Raw genomic sequence first — 15,961 nt, 5'->3', positions numbered from 1 at the left:
CAGTATTTAGTACAACTAACAGTCTTTGAATTTAAATTAGAGATTAATAATAAAATCAGTGTTATGTGTTCTTTCCTCATGACTTGGTTTGTCCACATGTACAATCAAGACAAATAGTACATACACTCTGTTTTCATAAACTTCATAGTTGACTGAAGGTGTTAAACTGAGGGTTTTTTGGCAGAATTTTTCTTCATGTTGTTTTGATGCATCTTTTGCTTTCAACTGACTTGGTAGAGGCAGTAGTTATCATGCTGGTTCCAGGGTTAACATCTTATGAATCTGCATTATCAGCAGCATGAACACCAGTATAGAAGTGTGCCAGCCTGTGAGTTAACACAGAACTCATATGAAGCATAATTTTTTTTTAAAAAACAACCACCTTTGGCTGAGATCCTATAGTTAGGAGCAAGTCTTTTTATATTCAGTGGGCCTTATTTCTGAATAAACGCATATAGGATCAGGCTATAACTGTGAAGTGAAAACAGTTACAAGAAAATGAAATATTTGCGTTTAAGATATATTATTCCTATCTACTGACTCACCTAAACTCTTTTGCTCCTCTTATCTGGGTTAGCATCCATTGCTTAAATACTCCTAATCATTTCCTTTTCCCTAGAATTCAATGATGAAGAATGCTGAAGCTGTGAATACCCTGAAGTTTAGATATTAAAGGTCACCTTGCAGCTCTAACGTCCACACCAGTTCCTCATGGTTTGACCTGGGATTTCCCACGGGCTTTGTTTCCAGGAAGAAGCCATGTTGGTTGTGTGCAACTCTCAAATTCCTCTCCCAGTCTCACACGACTAGCTGAGACCAATTTCAGGACTGGCTTTAGCAAACATTTCTACCATCCTTGGCACAAGTAGATGCAATTCCCTTGGAAATGAGTGGCGACTCTGTGTATGCCAAGGTTAATGTGACCTGCTTTGCCTTTTGGATATTTGTTCCTTACAGGATTTACTTCTTTAAAATGGCACTGGTGTGTTATAGTGCAATATGCTGAAATGAGTGAGGGAAAATCTTTGATTCTCTGTCAATAATTCATAATTGTCTCAACAGAAGACAAACTATTTTAATCAACATCGAGACACTGATTCCTCCTCAGACCACCTATATGCTTTGTTACAACCATAGACTGTCCTATGGAGAAGATAATGTTGTGACTGCTCCCCCCCCCCTTGATATTACCTCATCTCCAAAATACTTTACATCACATGGAGAAGTTTTCTGATCCTGTGGAATTTTGCTATATACTGATTGTATTTCTTTCCCTCTGTTAAGGAATCTTCCAGAGTTCAGTGGCTAAAATTTTGCTGTTCTTATATGGGACTAACAGTCAGCTTCGCAGTCCCAAATATTTCTGGTTATCACTTTAAGCACTTGAAAGCATTGGCGGTATAAGTGTAATGAGTTCTTACTCTGCGTTCAACTTCCATCAGCCTCTGAAGTCTACACAGTCCTGTTTGCATGTGGTATCTTAACTTTAGCTTCTGTCTAGCTGCACACAATGCTGCGAGGACTTTGTGTTCCTATGACAACCTCCATGGTCCTGGCCTTTTTTGCCCTCCCCCCTCAACAGTGATGCCCAGTTGCCCCCCCCTGCCATTTCAGTGACACTGTACATATCCCTCTGCCCTACCCTCTCTGGCAGGTGACAGATGAGGTGTATACCATCAGAAATACTAAGATGAGGAGGACCATACCATCATAGATTCAGACTATTGACAGATACTTCTTAGATGATTTCTTTTCCTACTCTGAGATAAGTTTCATGTAGGGAAAAGCCCATAAACCATAATATATGGCAAGTGGTGCAAGAGTTTTTCTTTTGCTCCACGTATATAGTCTGATCCATACATGGAACTCTTCTGCCACACTTGATGCTTTTTCCCACATGGAAATTATCTCCACACAGAAAAATGTCACGTATTAAGCAGCCTCCATTTTTAGATTCTGGAATATTGAGCCTCAAGGCAGATGAGCAGAATTATTTGGGTGCCAAATACCTTTAGTTCTAGGGTTGTTCTATTTTGGAAGAACTAAAATAAATTCCCTGCCAATCAACCAAATATTAGCAAGACATTTTTGGATTTCCTATAATTAATTGCATTTAATGATCAATTCTATCATGCACAATCTGCACAGGTTCACTCAGTTTTTGTCGATCTGGAATGGGCTTGTTCACTCAGGAAATTATAAATCTTGGTTTATAATTTACACATGGCACTATCAAGGTTTTGGCTTATAGCTGATGCACAGGGTTGAATAATCCAATCCAGTCTTCCCCAAACTGGTGCCCTCCAGATGTTTTGGCCTACAACTCCCAACAACCCAAACTAGCACAGCTGTGCTGGATGGGGCTCTTGGGAGTTGTAATCCAAAACATCTGGAGGCTATCAGGTAGGGGAAGATTACTTTGGATCAATGTTGAATAATCTGGAAATAACCCTTGATTAAATCTCAGTGTAATTGAAATTCCCTTTGCATCTTTCTGATTTGGGGCTAGCGTAAAATGGATTAGCTATGGCAAATTTATGTTGTGAACAGCCCTCAAACAAGATACTGCTAATATAGAGGGGGAACTATATGTTGTTGCCCTGTTACCACAGTGGTTTGCTGTACCTTACAAGATTCAACAAAAATCCATAGGCTCTGTGCCTCTTTTTTGGGCTCTGCATTCCAATTCATCCATACTTACCTAATCATCTGTCTAATTAGGCATCCAGCACAGTTTATTCAGCTCAACAGAAAGTTTAACTTAACTCATGGTGCTTTTACCATTGGGCAGCTGATTGAAATCCAACTTTTCTATAACCGGAGACCATAGTGCATAAGTAACCCGAACTTCCAGTTATGTAGCTGCAACACTACCAATCTGAAGCTTTATAGATATTATCTCAGGTTTTATAGTGTTCGTGGTATTTCATTTGCCCTGTGGGATTTTTTTTTTTTTTGCAGATATGCTGGTGCTAAAAATGAAGAGGAACTGTTTTGTTTCTTACTATGAATGGATAGGAGACTTGAATCAAAACTGCCATGGCCAGCCTTAGAAAGCTATCTAGGTGCTGTTCATGCAGAGACATTCTGTTTTGTTGGCTGCAGTTCAAATTCTGCTTAAAAAAGAAAAAAAGCCTAAGCTTTCACTTTATGTTTGGTTGGCGTCTGTCAAGATGGGCCAGAGCAATCATAACCCAGCGGCTCACAATACTACTCCAAAGCTCAGCTGAGTACCCAACGTTCCTAGAATCTGCCTCCCCCCCTAATTGTGCATTAGCTCATGGGTAAATTAACTATGCAATTATCAAGTGGCATCTTAACTATGTATGTACCTACATTGGTCTCATATTACTGAATATTTATAACCATGGTCAAGTGCATTGGAGGTTCTTACCCAGATCCTCAGGTTATGTTGATAACTTTCTTCCAGTTCTAGCACAAAACTAGAGCCAGTCACTGGAAATATGATCGACACTTTTAAGTGTTTTCTAGCCTAGTTTAAAATATGTCAGAGGGTTGTGTGCATGTGTGTGGTTTTTTTTTTAAAAAAATCTCACACCAGCAGCCATTTATTTGAAGACAGAAAGCATGCATCTTAGAAAATATAGTGGCGCCTATCCCAGTCTCTGTCCTTTCAGGTTAAGTCTCCAGAGCTGTTAGCATAATATGATCAGTAATCGTCCATTCAGAACTGTGACAGGTGAAGACACAACAAATTTGTTCTGTAAATTTAGTACCTCCTTGAGTAAATTCTGAGCTTTGCCATTGGTTACAAGTTTTGGCTTAGATTGTCTCAGAATAAGAATAAGAAAAAATATTTAAAGCTGAAAAGTTCTCTTCCTTAAGGCGTGGCCAGCTGTCAAACAGGGCTTACTTAGAAGGTCCACAATAAAGAGATCAGCACCTGCTTTTCTCTCCATAATGGTGCAGAAATATGGCTGTGGGTTCTCCATCTTCACCTACCATGGTGTGAATATAAAATTTTGGCTACAGGAGATGGAGAGAGGAGGGAGGGTGGGTCACAGCTGCTGCAACGTGGAGGGAGTCCAGATTGGCCAAACTTTTTCTTTCCAGGGAGCTTCTAAAAGGGGCACATTCAGGTTTAGGAATTGCACCCTTGCCAATAACAAGGTCAGTAAGGGCTTCAGATAAATAGTTTTGTATTTTCATGTGTATGCTGAAATGATGGATTGGGAGAAAAACATTGTCGCTGCAATCCTGTGCTCACTTACCTAGGAGTAAGGCCTCTTGAATACAGTAGGATCTACTTCCAAGTAAGCACACACAGGACTGCATGCTGTGATTTTCATTTTCATTATCTTGGGAGGGCCTATGCACCATATGTCACCATTTTGTGTCTCACAGGTTTACAATATGATCTCTGTGCATCTATGCAAATACTTGAATAATGCAGTTTGTTGTGCCTTTTGCCTAGGTATGTTTAATAAATTTTGTGGTTATTTACTGTATCAAATCACTGAATGGAGGGCTGGCTTTGTTCTTGAGAGGTGGGGGGAGGACAGTGTTTGCACCACTTCGAGATGTTTACCTGTGCTACACATTAGGCAGATAGTCCTCCCATGTTGCACATTTCTGCCCCAAAGTAATTGAAATAGAATAAACCCAATAATTATTTCCCATGACCAGCGGAGGGCGCTGCAGTCCTAGTATCTAATTAGAAGCACTTTCCTTTCTTCCTCGCTGGTCACTGAGAACACATATAAAGCAATACAAAGAAGCAAACAAAATGAAAACAGAGGACCCTCACCTTTTAAAAGTTTATATAGCAAGATCTTTATTTTCCCTTTCCAAGTACAAATGAGTAGTGTTGAAATGTCATACACTCAAACTTGGGGGACACATACCAGTTGACCATCATAACTATTCATAAAGCTACATTGACCTTATTGAATTGTAAAATACATTCATTAGGAACAAAGATCTCAGGAGTTTAAAAATACCTTTGTAGATAATGAAGAGCACAGGCTTGTGCCACACAATTGTAGACTACTGTAGAGTTTTGGAGGATGCTCTCTCAACAAAGCTGATAACCTTCCTTGGTCTCAGATCTGTGGTGTGTGCTAATTTGAGATCGATTTCCTCCCTTTTCCAGATATTACTTGTAACACAGAAGACAGCATCAGTATCAAATCTAAATTCTCCAGTTGATACTGAAATGGTTCAGAGTTTCGTTCTAATGAGATGAACTTGGATGTACTTCAATCTCCATAGAGCTCTACTCATCAATCTTCCCACCAAATCTTACAAGATTTCATTATGCTGTAGAGCTAAACATCCAGGAGGCTTCAAATGCCATATTTTTCCATCCCCCAAGAGAACAAAGGGCCTCAAATTTAGAAGTAACTAGAAGTGCATCAACTTTTCATACCTAGTATCAAACGCACATACCACCGTAAATATGAAAGCCAATTAAATGTAGAGATCATTTTGTATTGGAAATGAAGCTGCAAAGGGAAAGGCAAGCAGAATGACAGCTAATCTAAGAGTGACATTGGGAAGGGGAGGGGAAATAATTCCTTTATGAAATTGCATAAGCCCAGCCAGGTGCACCCAAATAGATGCTGTCTGAGCTCTACAATACAGCCTTCGTTCTGGAATAAAAACCCACCAATTTCAATGATAAGGAAGGAAGCTTGTATCCATGTGGTACTAAGTAATTCGCTCCATAAAAACTATCCCCCTTTTCCTCCCCCTCCAAGCACACCACCTAAATCTGTTTGGAAATTCTCCCAATCCTCTGGAGCAGATTTGGGGATGGTGTGTTGCACATACAAGAAATGTGCAATTATTAGCATGCAAGAAGCAAGGAAGCACAGTTATTTTTGCCTCCAAAAATTTCTCTCTCTACGGCTTTCACACCAGCTCTCAGTTGATGGGGCCACCCCCAAAAAATCTTAGGATGTGTTCTCATAGATACTGCTATAGAAACTGAGGCTGCCCCTCCCAATAGCAAATGAATACATTTCTCCATGAATTGAGCTTGCACCCAAAGCTATGATTTACTGTTTCACAACAGTAGGGCACAGGATCAGGATGGGAGCCCTTTTTGATAATTTTATGATGGTCAATATTTGCCATTTGCTCCTGAGCCCCATTCATTTAGAGCAGCCTTCTCCAGCCTTGTGCCATCTAGATGTTTTAGACTATGACTCTCGTCAGCCTCTGGCAGCATAGCCAACAGTCAGGGATGATGAGGGTTGTAGAACAAAACATCTGGATGGTACCAGGTTGGGAAAAGTTGATTTAGAGGAATTTGGGGGGTGGGGGATAGAGCTCAAGAATAGGCTCAACTCTTTTTCTAAAGACGTGAACTAGAAAACTTTAAAAACAAAATAAGAAATTCAACATTTCTTGCTTGGTTTAACAGTCTAATGATTTCAAAACATCTGCCCCATAACCCTGACTAATTTGGTTTCCCACAAGAAAAGGCATATGCCTGTTACAGAACGTTTTACAACTTCTTGGTGATTGAGGATAAGCAAAAAGACTTTCATTGACCAAAGGAAAGATAATAAGCATTTTGGAAAATAGTAACAACCATAGGACCCAAACCTCATTCACCTGTTATCACATCATAAATCTGAAGACTTTGACAGCCTTGACCCCAATTTACACTGCTGTGATCATAACTGGGATCTGAGCTGTACAGAAAAGTTTTTGGGTCTACTGCATACACGTAGAACTTAACATTACGAAGCATTCTTCCTCCTCTGTTTAAATAAGGCATTTGAAAATAAACACACATGGTCCCAACCACTTACAGATCTAGACTTCTAGCATATTATTTTTCACTTATGGTATAACATGGCACCCCAAACAGAACTCATGGGACACCACTGCCATTCTGGTACTCCATTAAGGCACTTTGAGTGAACACAGAGGACTATTTACTAAGAATATTCACATCACTTTACTCTGGTGATACTGGAGCCACAGCATCACTCTCCTATTTATCAAGGTTAAAGCCCAGGCCCATGTGAAAAACAGCCTTACTGCAACTTTAATCCAGTTTCCACAGGTTTGATGCTATTTGTCATGGGAAGGAGCTACAGCATTGGCTCCTTGGGTATGATCCAGGGCTTCTCATGTTCTCCTGGCAGCTCCCAGTTCACTAGAGGAAAATAAACACTGGACCCGAGTACACACAAGTGTGTAATCAACCATGCTGAAGGAGGAGGAGGAGGATGCAGCACTGGCATGTGCAGTGATAAGAATTTCATCATCTCTCTGCAACCGCAAATGTGGAAGAAGTGCAAGTATGGCAAAATTCTTACTAATGCATGAGCGAACACTGCAGGCAACTGTCTCTCCCTATGGCTGCATGACCACTGCATGGTAAGTAGTCGTCAAACACCCTAGGTAGACTGCCAGCTCTTTGGTATAATGGTAGAGGCTAACAGAAATGCAAGCAGCATTTGGTCTCATCAGAAGCTTACTAGGGATGGAATGTATTTCATAACTTTGTATAGGGACAGTTACATCTTTTCAAGATATATTTTTACTTAGGCATTCTGGTACAAGGAATCAGACCAATATCACAATTATCCTCTTGATATTCATTGGCACTGTAAGATAGTTGCTGCAATATCGGAGCAACAATCACAAGTATAATTAATGAGGTAACACCACCAATTTTTAGTCAGACCTACTTACAATAGTGGAAAGCCAAAAAGACACTAAAGGCTAATATGCATATACAGAAAAAACTGGCAAAGTCCTATTTGCACTGTACTCCTTAAGTGTCCAGAGGAGGCAATCACATGATTGACTACCCTACCCCTTCATCAGGAATTGTCAGACAACAATAGAAAGCTAGTGTGTCTGAGAAATGAGGCCTAGTATAGCCTGATCTCTAGTGTAATTAGCTCCTCAGAAAAAGAAATATTAATTTATTTTCCATACCACTTCCAGCATAGGATTGTGTAATCAGGCCAAAAAAAGGCCACAATAGCTTTTCTTGAAGCTTCACATGTCAAATTTTAATGCTCTCCTTGGCCTAACAGTACCTTGGTATAGCTTGGTAAAGCTTTTGTATAAAAAGTTGTCAGAGGTGATGATGTCTTACAAAGGGGCCTAGAAACAACTTCAGCCATTGGGATGCAACTAAACTTCAGATGATTAGTGAAAACCTTCTTGTTTGAGACAGGCACAATCATACCAGTCAAGGCAATTCCATGGAGTCCAGGATGTGCAGTGGCATTTCAAAGGAAGAAAAGAAAGGATTACTAAGACAAAATGTGGGGGAGCTAGTTCATTGTGCTCAAGTTGGTTGCCATTTTTCAGAAGATGCATACGATGAAAGTCTGGTATATGCGTGCACACCTACGTACAGTCCCTGAAATTGCAGGACTGTTGCTATTAGGTTTCAACTGTAGATCATGAATACCTTGGGTTTGCCTTCAGCCTTGGCGTCTGGATTATCCAACTCTATTAGGATATTCTTGTCGTCTTTGATTACTGGGGCCTTGTCAGTATTCTGAAGTGTTTGTGGCAAGTTCCTCAAACTTATGTCCATATCTTTGAAAGCATGGAGTAAAAACACCCCTAAAATAATGGTGAGGAATCCACATACAGTCCCAATGATGTCCACTACAGACATGGTGACCCACTCCTTAAAGAGGATGACCGAAGTGGTGATGACAATGGTTGTAAATAGCACATAATAGATGGGGAAAACCATTGAGGTGTTGAAAATGTCCAGAGCTTTATTGAGGTAGTTGATTTGAGTGGTGATAGAGGCCACTAATGTGAGGACAAGAATCCAGGTGAGTGGGTCCTTCAGAACAGGCCGGTGAGCAAAAAAGCCCTTGATAGCGATGCCTAATCCTTTTACCGAAGATACCGAGAAAGCCCCAATCACAGAGCAGATGGTGAGGTAGATGAGAATGTTGGTCTGGCCATAACGTGGTGCTAGAAAAAAAATAAGAACCAGGCAGGCCACCAAGAGAATGCTAGCATAAGCGAGAAAACCTGGAAGAATGAAAAACAGGAAGCAACAATTAGGTTGTGGCTGTTTTATGAAGCACAGAATGCAATTCACAACTGTGCAATTAATACTAAATGTGTTGGTTGGAGCCAGGCAGTAATGCCATTAAAAGAGAGATTTAAAGACTTCATTCAAAATCAATCAATTCTAATTGTAAAAAACTGGCACAATTCCACCCAAATGAAAGGAACTATGTGGATCTAGCCTGCCAGGAGGACTGGCAAAAAGATCAGAAAATAAGCACACATATTTAAGGGCAGAGAAAGACATGTATGCAAGCTCAATAGATGTACAGTAGGGCCCCACTCATACGGCGGGTTACATTCCAGACCGCCTAAAAGTGAAATCTGCCTAAAAGCGGAACTTGGTCAATAAAATGGTGCCCGATGCCCGAAAAACACCATAAAAGCGGAACAAGCGCCGTATGAGTGGGGCCTTACTCTAATTGAAAGCTGCCATACTAGCAGAAAGCTGAAAAGCAGGCCACCGAAAAGCGGGGCCCTACTGTATCTGCATTTCCAGAGCTTGGAAAAGTTACTTTTTTGAACTACAACTCCCATCAGCCCCAGCCAGTATGGCCACTGGATTGGGCTGATGGGAGTTGTAGTTCAAAAAAGTAACTTTTCCAAGCTCTGATTTGTCCTCAGAAACCCTCTTTAGGTATCATTTGCCTTAACACGCAAGGGCTTAGAGTAGAGGTGGCTAAACGGTGGCCCTCCTGATGCTGTTGGGCTGCAGCTCCCATAATCCCTGACCATTGCCACTGCTGGTTGAGGCTGATGGGAGCTGGAGCCCAACAACACTTGATGGGCCACAGGTTAACCACTCCTGTCTTAAAATGTGGAGGGGATGGGGAATGCACACAAGCTCCCAACATCACTGGGCATGCAGGCTCCCCCTTTAGACCTTGGTGTGTTTTGGTGCAAAGCTTCGAGGAGGCTTTCAAACTGTGTTTGCTTGAATGTGCTTATAAACCTCACCCCACTGGAAACCCAGACAGGACATGTTTTAAGCTCTCACATGTTAAGCCCTCGTGTATTCAAGGGAATTCCTGAACATGGCTAGAGATTGCATATCGGAAGCTGCCTCCACCCAGAATCCCCAAACCTAGTTTTAGATTGCCTGAAGTTCAAAAAGGAATTTAGCAATGGGGCATGAGAGATTTCGGAAGAGGGCAACATCTCCAAGGAAGAGCAGCAGCAGCATGAAGATGTTCCATGGGACAGCTCCAAACCACATACTGGAAACTACAGACTGAAGCTCCATACCACTACCATCACACTTGAATTGAGCCTCAGACAAGAAGTTACACTGGTGATAACTTTACATATTTGCTCTCCTGCCTTGTGGTTACCTGGCTCTTTCAGTTTAGAGAACATTTCATCCAGTGTGGTGACTTCCTCTTCTTCTGGAGCATGAATCACAAGAACTGTGCTACCTACAATGCTCAGCATGCACCCTAGTTTGCCCAGGAGATTGAGATGCTCTCCAAGCAGGTAGGAGGACAAAATGGCACTGTGTGTGTAAGAAAAAATAAATGAAGAAAATTGTTTTGAAGGAATTGATTTGCAGAAAAGTAACTAGAAGCCAGAATGCAAAATTGTCTTATTAATAACAGCTTTTTACAGAGCTTTGGAAACTTCTTTCAGAGACAAAGGGAGAGGTGCATGCAATATTTGGAAGTAGACAGAAATAGGAATCAATCACCTAACTGAAAATGTGCATGCTCAGATGCTCATGTATCAGCTTATTAAAGTGAGATATTTATGAGCCTAATCCACTCACAAGCAACCGCTTTCCTCCTCCCATCATGTGAGGAAGCTGTGTGTTTTAGCTGGTAAGGAGCACAGAGATGGGGGAGGCCAGCAAGCCCACATGCACATCCCTTCCCTAGCATCCCTGCTGACCTTGAAAACCATGAGTCTTGTCAGAACTGGGAAGAGGAGAAAAACACTAGCTGTGGCTTAATGACTGACTTTCAGATCTGAGATTACTTTTTAAGGAGCACTGCTGCAATGTGGCTGGCTGCCACCACCAGTCTGTTCCAAAGGGGGAAGTCACCCCTTTGGGGTCACTACTTTGGTGCCTCCACAAGGGTCTCCATGAGGGTCCCACTCTCTCTCTCTGTTATGTCTGTTTTTTGCTCTGTTTCTATTGTGGAAAAGGAGTGGGAGGTTTTAGCTGTGGATGCTTGTGGGCAACAATTCACGACACTCAGAGTGAAAGCCTGGGTGGGTTGGACAGCAGGGTGAAAGGTATGAAGTTGCTCAAAAGGTGCAGAGTAAGATTCTGTGGGCCCAGAGTGGGGTCCTTTTTGTGTGAGAGATGGGGGGGGAGTGGACTGCCCCATGTGCAAGATGGAGCAGGAACTGTGGCTACAACCACCATCTGATTGTTTCAGGCAACTGGATGTCCTGTTTTCTTTATGCAGGTATTTGGTTAAACAGGAAATTGTTGTTCTTACTGTAGTTTAGCTTTGCTTGTTTCATAATGGAGCTGTTAATTTGTTTATTGGACTTATTCTGTGATTTTTGTATCTTATTATTTTATTTCATTGTTTCCCACTCTGAGACTGAAATATCCAATGAAGAACAGGTTATAAATACTAAAAAATTAATAGTAATTTATAATAAATAAATAAGTGGGGACATGAGCCAGGAAACTGCAGTTATCTATGGTTTCCTAGTATGTCGAAACTGAGAACGATGGTTCCTGGCTTGTTAACTGGAAATAGTAGTTAACTGCAGCTTCCTGGGTTGCTTCTCTGTGCATACGAAGGGTGGAGCAAAACTGCTCTGTGTGGGTGCACAAAGCCCATTTCTATCTCAGCTATTTATTAACCCAGGATATGACTGCCTGCATGTGGCCATTTTGTCTTCTTGGACAAATGTAGCCTTCAATTCCCAAATAAATAAATGACAATAATTACAATCTAGCACAGTTTGATCATAGTTCTTGTTTCCTTGGAATATACTATAGTTACTTGAAAATGAAACATAATACAAAATTTTTGCTTTTAAATCAGCTCTTCCCAATCTGGTGTCCTCCAGATGTTTTGGACTGCAACTCCCATCAGCCCCAGTCAGAATGGCCAACAGTCAGGGATGATGAGAGTTTCAGTCTAAAACATTGAAAGGGCACCAGATTGGGAAAGGCTGTTGAAAATGTAATATGCAAGCTCTGCTTTGTGAAAAAATACCAGGCCGACACAAATGTCTGGCTATCTGTGTACTAGGAGAGTGTTACCAATCTATTTTTCTATTTGCATGGCCAGTCACGTTACTACCACCATGACATTTACAGATCTAGAATAAATATGGGAGGACAAAGTAGAAATAAGAAGAAATCACCTTATGAGCACACTCAGGGCTCCGAGCGGAGTAACAATTGTTGCAGGAGCAAAGGCATAGGCGGCAAAGTTGGCAGCTTCTCCTCCACCCACTGAGCAAACAGCCAAAGGATAAATAGAGAACAAGTGAATTATAATAAGTATTATTCCTGCTGAAGTCTTTCTGCTGGTCTTGTTTGTGTTCAGTGCCATAGTTTTGCCCATTGGAAAAGAGCACTGAAGCTCAGGGGAGTTAACCAAGAGAAAGATTGTTTTGAGTTCATGAATCTTTGTATAAGAGAAGGCATCTTAGAGTCATGTTGCAGAATAAGAAAGGGAATGACAAAATATCTCTTGAGTTTTTAATGGATCAGAATCCAAATCCAATCTAGCGAGAAAGATGTGCATATCTGATTTTAGAAAATGGACCTAATCTACAAAGTCAGATAATACTAAAATAGCCAATCACCACCTTTGTTTAGCAGCTACCAGAGAAGTAGCTGTGGCGTTTGTGGCATCAAAAACTATCAAAGAGTGTGGAACATCTTTTGGACTGGCATAAGAACTAGAATCCACTTCAACGGCCTTCAGAAGTGGACTCTAGTTCATAAAAGCTTATGGCAGGGGTAGGTACCCAGGTGGCCTCTAGATATTCTGGACTACATCTCCCATCATCCCTGATGACTGGACATGCTGGGACTGATGGGAGTTATAATTCAGAACATCTGGAGGGCACCAGATTGCCTACTGTTGGCTTATTCCATTATATTTTTGTTAGCTTTTAAGGTGTGTCGAGGCTATTTTTTGTTTTTAATCAGCAAATATCTCTACTGAAGGTGAATAATTTACTGTGACAAACTCTCCCTTAGGAGGACTGCTCCAAACATTCCAGTCCCCACAGGAAGCCGCAGAAAACTGATTCTGTGCTTCTTGAAATAGCGGTAACATCTGAAAGGTGATTTCCATATGGTTCAACTTGTTTACCTACACATTTCCTATGCCATTGTTAAAAAAGGCTCTCAGATATCACAGTTAGCAGGTGGGGCATTACTAAATGGAGGCGGCCTCCACATGGTAGCTATAGTACATGAAACAGTCCTCAGAAGAGAAGGAACCAGATAAGGATCCAGTCGTCATTGATCTAAGTGAAACATTTGAGCAAATAGAAATCCAGGCTAGTGTGAATAATAATACTTACTGGTGAGCAAACCAGCCCACCACAGCCAGTCCTTCAGGTAGCCATGACCTCCATCCCCTGGGAAAACAAAAGGCATACATACTTAGATAATAATAATAAAATAATAAAATTTTATTTTTGAGTCGCCTATCTGGCCGGATGAACGGCCACTCTAGGCGACGTACATAATACAGTAAAATACAATATAAAAACCAAGAAAAGACCATAATCAATAATTAATTAAACACCAGTTAATAACAACAGTTAAAAGACTAACCCACCCCAGAAGTCCCATAGGCCTGCCTGAACAGCCAGGTTTTCAAGGTCCGGCGGAAACTTGACAGGGAGGGGGCATGGCAAAGATCGAATGGGAGGGAATTCCAGAGGGTGGGAGCCACGATCGAAAATGCCCTCTCTCTGGTCCGCACCAGCCTAGCCACTTTAACTGGTGGGACCGAGAGAAGGTCTTGTGTGGCTGATCTTGTCAGGCGGCATGATTGGTGATGCTGGAGGCGTTCCTTCAGATAAACTGGGCCGAAACCGTATAGGGTTTTAAAGGTCAACACCAACACCTTGAATTGGGCTCGGTAAACAACTGGTAGCCAGTGTAGATCTATTAACACCGGAGTAATATGATCACGGCGACGGCTGTTTTTACTCAAATGTGCCGCCGCATTCTGTACCAACTATAGTTTCCGGACCGTTTTCAAGGGTAACCCCACGTAAAGCGCATTACAGTAGTCTAAGTGGGAGGAAACCAGGGCATGTATCACCCGTGGGAGCAAATGAGCAGGAAGGTAGGGTTGCAGCCTTCGTATCAGATGTAATTGATACCAAGCTGCCCGGCTCACTGCCGAAACCTGAGGCTCCATGGACAGCTGGGAGTCAAGGATGACCCCGAGGCTGCAGACCTGGTCTTTCAGGGGTAATCTTACTCCATTGAACACCAGGTCTATATCTCCCAACCTTCCCTTGTCTCCCATGAGCAACACCTCGGTCTTATCGGGGTTTAGTTTCAGCCTATTCCTTCCCATCCATCCACTTACGGATTCCAGGCACTTGGACATGGTCTCCACAGCCAACTCTGGTGAGGACTTAAACGAGAGATAGAGCTGAGTGTCATCCGCATATTGGTGACATTTCAGCCCAAATCTCCTGATGATGGCCCCCAGCGGCTTTACGTAGATGTTGAATAGCATGGGGGAGAAGATAGAACCCTGTGGCACTCCACAATTGAGAGGCGAAGGGTCTGACACCTCATCCCCCAATGCTACCCGTTGACGCCTGTCTGAGAGATAGGAACAGAGCCACTGTAAAACAGTGCCCCCTATTCCCAATCCCTCCAGGCGATTTAAAAGGATACCGTGGTCGACGGTATCAAAAGCCGCTGAGAGATCCAGGAGGACGAGGAAGGTATATTCTCCCCTATCCAATGCCCTCCTCATATCATCTACCAGAGCGACCAAGGCCGTTTCAGTTCCATGTCCCGTCCTGAAGCCCGATTGGAATGGATCTAAATAATCTGCTTCATCCAAGTGTGTCTGTAGCTGTTTGGCCACCACTCGCTCAATCACCTTGCCCAAGAATGGTAGGTTAGAGACTGGGCGGAAGTTAGTCAGCTCTTGAGGATCCAAGGAGGACTTTTTCAAGATGGGCTTTATTATTGCCTCCTTAAGGGCTAATGGCATTGCACCCTCTTCCAAGGATGCATTTACCATTGCCTGGATCCATACGCTCAGCCTCTCTTTGCAGCTCATAATGACCCATGAAGGGCAAGGATCCAGCAAACAGGTGGTTGGCTTCACAGTAGAGAGCACCTTGTCCACTTCCTCAGAAGGAAGAGGCTGAAACCGATCCCACCGGACCAGAGTGCTACTGGCCGCCTCCGGCTCACTTCCTGTGTCCACGGCGTACGGAATCGTGCTCTTCAGGTGCTCGATTTTATCAGCAAAGTGTTTAGCAAATGTGTCACAGGAGGCTTTCCTGAGCCACTGGACCGACCAGGCTTCGGACCACTTGGAACAACCTCCTGGGACAACACTCCGCCGATGCAATAGAGGCAGCAAAGAAGTCCCTCTTAGCACTGAGGGCTCAGTTAGCAAATCCATGCAGACACTTAGAGACTTAAAAAAGAAAAACACACATGCCACCATGTAAAATTAAATACAAACAAAAATAGCAAACAGATAACTAGACTGTATGACTGATTGAGGGTGGAAATCCTCAAAATATGAAGGAAAATAATAGTTTAACTTAAGGTATTTGTGGTCTGGGTGGGTTCTACAGAGGCTGCGTTGTTTACATTCCTTCCCCAAATGAAAAGGAAGTATTTCCTGTTCAAGATAATCATAGGGCACATTTCTGTCACACATTATCATATGTAATCCTTTTGGACTGAGTCTGAAACACTTTGGGCCTTTTGAGACTCAATGCTAAGCCACAGTTTAGC

General features: G+C 42.2%; 2 protein-coding genes across 6 annotated transcripts in view; one reads left to right on the top strand and one right to left on the bottom strand.

Annotated features, from left to right (window-relative positions):
• Nucleotides 1-4,153, top strand: part of ADAM19 (ADAM metallopeptidase domain 19) — a 105,537-nt gene extending 101,384 nt beyond the window's left edge. For all 5 annotated transcript variants that reach the window (XM_061617488.1, XM_061617486.1, XM_061617485.1 and 2 more), the window contains one exon: nt 620-4,153. In XM_061617488.1, the coding sequence (XP_061473472.1) occupies nt 620-673 (54 nt within the window). In that variant the 3' untranslated portion in view covers nt 674-4,153. The remainder of the gene's footprint in view (nt 1-619) is intronic.
• A 656-nt stretch (nt 4,154-4,809) lies between these two features.
• NIPAL4 (NIPA like domain containing 4) overlaps nt 4,810-15,961 on the bottom strand; it is a 29,661-nt gene continuing 18,509 nt past the window's right edge. The window contains exons 3-6 of the mRNA XM_061617483.1: nt 13,534-13,590; nt 12,358-12,448; nt 10,362-10,522; nt 4,810-8,991 (exon numbers count right to left, since the gene is read on the bottom strand). Of these exons, the coding sequence (XP_061473467.1) occupies nt 8,387-8,991; nt 10,362-10,522; nt 12,358-12,448; nt 13,534-13,590 (914 nt within the window). The 3' untranslated portion in view covers nt 4,810-8,386. The remainder of the gene's footprint in view (nt 8,992-10,361; nt 10,523-12,357; nt 12,449-13,533; nt 13,591-15,961) is intronic.

Source organism: Rhineura floridana, chromosome 3 (genome assembly GCF_030035675.1).
Source record: "Rhineura floridana isolate rRhiFlo1 chromosome 3, rRhiFlo1.hap2, whole genome shotgun sequence".
Lineage (NCBI taxonomy): Eukaryota > Metazoa > Chordata > Lepidosauria > Squamata > Rhineuridae > Rhineura > Rhineura floridana.
The sequence above is the reverse complement of the archived record's forward strand: the minus strand, read 5'-3'. Positions and strand labels throughout refer to the sequence as shown.